Here is a 6,000-nt window from a genome sequence, read left to right as displayed (position 1 = left end):
AGCAGGGCGAGTTGTGATTATCAATGGAGGCCTTGTCTCCCCCTACAATGGGCAGTTAGCTTAGGGCAGGACCTTAGGCAGAAATCAGCTACATTGAACTGTGAAAGGGCTCAGGCCACTGTATCGGCCATCACAGAGCAAAGGGAAGTAGTTTTTAGGAGAAAATGCTTACTCAGGTGTGGAAGCATCCTTAAAAAAATAAACTGTGACTCCACTAGCTAAACAGAGATGGGTAAAATTAAATCTTTGACTTTTTTCAGGAAATGCTTCATCACTGATACTGAGTTTTTATGCTTGGGAAGGAGATGAGGACCAAGTTACATGTAGCTGGTGGGTTTGCTTGGTGTTAGCTTTTCCATTAACCTGAAGGGTTTGCAGTTTCCTTGTTGAAGTTTGGGATGCCACCCACAGCGGCTGCTGATGTGGGTGATCCCTGTGGATGGAGTGGTGCTTACTGATGGGCACTCTGCTTTGGGCATCGGTGATCTTGTCTGGAAACAGAAGAATATTCCAATATTTAAAGCAATATTTTGGGGTTTGCCTTTTCTTGCAAATTAGTTTTCTGATTTGGGAGGGAGGATGTCATTCCTAGGCAGGACCAAGGAGAGATCAACCTTTAGAAAAAACAAACTCTCCTCTTATGAGCATCTTTGGAGCTGTGCAGAGCAGCTCAGGAACATCTGTTAGCATTTCACTGGCCATAGTCAGCATAACTGCAGTAGCACCATCTGGAAAATACAGGGAGGCAAGTTATAAACCTATTTTTTAACGTGAACTGGTATTGAATGGTACCCTTTGGTAAGCCCAGGGAGCATCTCCAGGAGGGCCTGCTAATTCAAGACCACTGTCAACCTTCTGCATCCACGCTGGAGGAGGGGAAAAGGCTGACAAACCCTCTTCTGTACTGCTTTTGTTTTATTGTCTTAGGCTCATAAAGGCACTTTCAGGCCCATCTTTCTTCAGCAGAAAGGGAAAGCAATGGGGAAACGGGGAAGAGGAGGACATGGCAAAAAAGACAGGCGGAGCTCTAGCTCCATTTGTTTCCAGTGTCTGTTGATTAATAGGTTTTAAGGTGAATGGCGAGCTCTCATTCCTCCTCGAGGAGGGGGCTCTGGGGGTCCAGGGTGCAAGTGCCTCATCAGTCTCTCCCTTTCCATGTTCCCAGGTGTGGGCAGCACCCCTCCCTGCCTGGTGAGCAGGACCTGAGGCTGTAAGAACACTTAAAAGGTCTCCCTGGGCTGGAGAAGGGGGTTCCACCTGGGATGAAACTAGTTTCAGGCAGTGCTGGGGCAGGAGCATCCCCCTGCCCTGTCCTTGGCTGCTTGGATGGGGACGCAGCAGGGTGGCCGTGCTGAGGCCAAAGGGTTTGGTCACTGCAGTGCTGCGATGGCATGATGGCTTGTTTTCAGCCTGGGTGGCTTTTCTTTGCAGACCTGCTTTTACTAAAACCACGTTATCCCGGTGAGGACAAATTCTGTGTCCTCTCTGACATGTTTTCCTCTGACTTTGAGTTGATCCCATGTTTTTATTACCAAAGCCAAGCAAGCTATGAATTTGCAAACAGAAATTACAGTAACAAACTCTTCCTATTTAAAGGTTGGTTTCTCTTTGTGTGAGCAACAATACAATGTTTCATCTCATGCAAGTCTTATGTTGCTTTCAGAGACTTAGGAACTATTGATTTATACAGCATGTATTAACTTCTTCAATAAATGGGGAGTATTCATCAGTGGGGTGTATTAAATTGGGCTGTATACGCATAGAAGCATCTTTCATCCTGTTAATGAAATGTCCTTACCATGCAACAAAGACTAATACACAGCAATTTACACACACAATCCCCTGCAGTTTAAATCTGAAGTTCAGGTATTTTTTTTATTCCCTAAAGGCACCTATCAGAACTTAGACTAAATGGATCTCAGTGTCCCTCTCAAACATATATCAGACCAAAATTTGTTCTAGCTTTGTTTCGTTGTTTTTTTTTTCATTCCAGTGCTCCATTATTGTTTAAAATCATCTGTGTTTAAGCACTCTCAGAAGAATTTCAAATTCATATAGACAGATTTAGTAGTTGAGTCCCTATGGGGACAATTTCCTCTGGTTTGCTTCAGGCAGGGGTTATCAAGAAAAGCAAACTTCTGTTGTTTTTTTGCAATTCTTTGCCGTGCCCTCTAACTCGGCGTATGAGACCCCAGCTTTCAGTGGAGAGGGGTGATTTATCAGCAGATGACTTGGTACTTTGTAGATGCTGGGATTTCTCTCCAGAAATCTCCACTTGTTCCCATCCTGTTACCGCGTGCCCTGATGCTAATCTGTGCGTAGCAGTGCGGCTCCTTTCCGTGCCTGACATGGCCATACATGGAGTTCTTCAAGTTGCCAGAGAAATTCCTGCATCTCACAGTGGCTTTTAGCTTAAAACTACCCTCGATAAAGTGCTCACAAATGTATATTGGAGAAGGGCCTTTTGCAGGGGGATGGCTAAGGTCATTTAATAGGTGTCTCCTGTTGATGGCTTCTGTGGTTTACCTTTCATTGCCAGTGGATGGGGTTAGGACCACACTTGTTACTGGAGCAGAGCTCCCATTGACTTCAAAGGAAGATGCATGTGCGGGATTAATCCTGCTCTTTCCCAGCTAGTCCTTTCTTCTTCTCTTTTCCAAGGAAGCTTAGTTAACTTCAGGAATGCTGCTTTTAAAGAGAAGCTTATTTAGCATATTGTGCGTGATTAGCGTGGCTTGCAAACTGCGTGTGCTGTTGTGAGCGGAGTTACAGCCCCTTTTCCCCATGTGTGATAAACAGGGCAAAACAGAACACAGACCTAGGCCAGGGTCGTGATACAGGTGCAGTCTGATTTGCAGGGGCAGTGTATCACATTTCTCTGTCCCAGAGAGCATGTTTTTGAACAGGTAGATGAGAGTTTCCCCTTTTCTCCTGGCACATTGTCCCCACACGCTGCCCCAGTGTCATCAGAGTGGCAAAAAACTGTCCTGTGCTTAGATCCAGTACCTTTATATGAATTTTCTTTGACTGCAGGACAGTTACCCAAATAAAAATTACTTACCTGAGGAAAACTTTGCAGACTAATGTTCAAACTCTTGCTTGTTGATTTTTTTTCCTCCTGTTGCTTTTTATTTTTGTTTTAAAGCTGTTAAGTAAAATACATCATGATTTAGCACTTGTGCTGTTTTGTGGAGATATTGTGGGGGGTCTTGGTGTATCAAAGCAGCGGGTGGTAGCTTCCCACAGTTTACATGTAACCCGCTATGGTATATCTGGCTTTAGTGATACAGGCACATAAGTCCAGCTGTCCTCTCACATGGTGTTTCTTATTTGTCAGCTTAAGTCTGACCCTCTAATGTTATTCTGTCAATTACTTATTTTTTTAACTAACCGGTTCCAGTTTCTATGAAAATAAGCTTTCCATAGGAGACAACTCTTAGTGTCTGTCAGGGTCTGGGTGAGGGTCTTTTGCAATGGTGTGAAGATAGCTGCTGTAGCTCTGTGCTTTCTCAACTCTATCAACCACACTGTGGGTCACGTAACAGCAAGAGGTCAGACAATTCTTGGCCAGCAAAAATTCCTCTTATTGGGAATGATGTTTTTTTGTGAACCAAATGACAAGAGGTCATTTGACATCTGATGTCATGTGTTGTTGAGTAGATGCCTGCTAGTTTGCATGGTGAGTAATGTGATTTGTTATGTGAAGCCCTTGCCAAACCTTTCAGTTACTTTTGGACTGTGTAGGCTGGTTCACTTGGAAGAGAACAGATTTTGGGTTAGAGTGTCTCCTTCACCTTTTCGTATTAAGTGGCTACATCCCCATAACTCCTCTGATGTGGAACCGTTATGGGTCTGTGTGGCCAAAAGTTGTCTTTGGTTGTACAAGGGGCAGAAGACCTGACCTACAGCCCAGCCAACACCACGTACTATATATAATTCATAGCATTGACTGTCACAACTGTGCTCTGTCCTGCGTCGTGACCGCTTTGTGTGGGGCTCTCCTGCACCACGAGCATAGCATTAGAAGGGAATTGTTCCATGGAAGGGATGCAAAAAGAAATGCACACAGTAAATGTTGTAGGAGGCATAAACTGCCCTTTGGCTTGCTTCTTTTGGGTGCACACTTTTTCCGCGGGTTATCAGAGGGATGAGTCGAATAGCTCTGTGTATACGGCAGGGGCTGGGGGTGGCTGGAGGAGCCACAGCTGAAGCTTAGCTTGACCAAAGCACAGTGGAGGGACTTGGTGTTTATTCGGGGGAAGACTGACATTTCTTTTCCTTGTAGCTCTCAGTCTGTCTTCCCTCTTCCTTCCCCCTACTCTAGAAACTCATTCTCAAAGAGCAACGGAATTATTTTTGAGATGTTTTTAAGGGAAGCTCGAAGCGTTCGAACCGCAATGGGATAACAACTTGTCTAAAGCTGCATGGCAAGGGCGCGTGTTTGGGGGTGCTGGGGAGCGAGTGGTGGGGTCAGAGCCATCCTCGGGCAGGGGGGTGAGCAGGAGAGTGCTGGCAGACCCTGAACGGCAGCGGCGCTATCGGGGGCTGCCCTGGTATCACTACTTTATTTTAATGTGATTCCTTTTACTTGATGTTAATGCAAGTTGTTCCTTACTTAAAGTAATAAAAGGAAATGAAGACACATTCTAAAATGAAACCTGACTCTAATCCATTCATCATCTAATACCAGCCTCTTTATCTTTGCTGGTACCTAATCTGGTTAAATGTCCCTGTTGTAGGATTTTAGTGAAAATCCTCTATGGGGAATAGGGTTTTTTGCAATTGGATTACTCGCAGTAAATGGTCCAGCAGTTCGCTTGTTTCAGCTTAATTTTTTCTTTGTGATCTTGTAAGGGTAAGTTACAGTTCAGCCTGCCTTTTCCTTTCATTCATTCACTGTTCCTTTTTTTTATTGTTGTTAAGAAAAAGATATATATCTCCCCCCCACCGCCCCTCCCCCTGAGCTAGGAATGTGACAGGGAAAACCTCATGATATCTACGTGATTATTTCCCCCACAAGAGTGTTAATTTCAATGGCTTTATCTGGGGGTTTTTTTGCCATTATTTATATAGCTGAATATTTTAGTAGCCTAATTCATCAGTATCCAGTTTCCATTTATTAGCACTCTCTGATGAATTGATAATTAATCAGCTCTTCTAAAATATATATATATATAAAATATGCAGGTGATCGCTTGTCAGCTTAATGCTTGCTGATGAAGGGAATACTCCAGCACTACAAAGGCTTTTTATCTGGAGTATTTGCAGTGAGCAGTAAAATGCAGAACTGAAAGCAAGGACAGCAAGGGGAAAGGAAAAGACCTACAGGTCAGCAAGCATTTGGGTCTCGTGCTAATTAAATGGGGGGCTCTGTCAGCCCCTCACTGAGGAGTCTGCCTGCATCTTTGAGGTGAAGCACAAGATTATAAAATAAAAAGGAAAAAAAATTAGGAATAGCTATTTCTCTGTACAGGAGCGTGACAGGTCAAAAAGATTAAAGAAACTCAAGAGCAGGGAAAGTGTGTGAGTAGGTTTTAAGCAAGACGGTGGGAAAACTGCAAGGGTGACACCAAGAAGGGACTTGGAAAAGTCTGAGGACTGTGTTGAAGTCATGGGTACTCAGATTTCTCTATGTCATGCCTCGTGCTGCAGTGGGGAGTACCCAGCACTCCTCTAACGCCATCAACTTTTTCTCTTGACAGTCTAACAAAGTGCCAGTTGTGCAGCACCCACACCATGTACACCCTCTTACGCCGCTTATCACGTACAGCAATGAGCACTTCACACCAGGAAACCCTCCTCCACACTTACCAGCTGACGTAGATCCCAAAACAGGTAGGTGGGAAATAGTTTTGGCTTTTTTTTTTTGAGAGTGAGTGGGTGGATCTTTCAATTTTGTGTATTAGGGGGAAAAGAGTGCAGGAGGAAGGATTTCCCATGCACTCTTGGAGCACCAAAGGGGGCATGTAAAATGTCAGAAAAAATAGTTTATTTTAAAGC

General features: G+C 44.2%; 1 protein-coding gene across 1 annotated transcript in view; it reads left to right on the top strand.

Annotated features, from left to right (window-relative positions):
• The window catches only part of TCF7L2 (transcription factor 7 like 2), a 36,628-nt gene that overhangs the window by 4,161 nt on the left and 26,467 nt on the right, over window positions 1-6,000 (top strand). The window contains exon 2 of the mRNA XM_010171700.2: window positions 5,703-5,835. Within this exon, the coding sequence (XP_010170002.2) occupies window positions 5,703-5,835 (133 nt within the window). The remainder of the gene's footprint in view (window positions 1-5,702; window positions 5,836-6,000) is intronic.

This window comes from Antrostomus carolinensis, unplaced genomic scaffold (assembly GCF_000700745.2).
Source record: "Antrostomus carolinensis isolate BGI_N321 unplaced genomic scaffold, ASM70074v2 scaffold1097, whole genome shotgun sequence".
Lineage (NCBI taxonomy): Eukaryota > Metazoa > Chordata > Aves > Caprimulgiformes > Caprimulgidae > Antrostomus > Antrostomus carolinensis.
The sequence above is the reverse complement of the archived record's forward strand: the minus strand, read 5'-3'. Positions and strand labels throughout refer to the sequence as shown.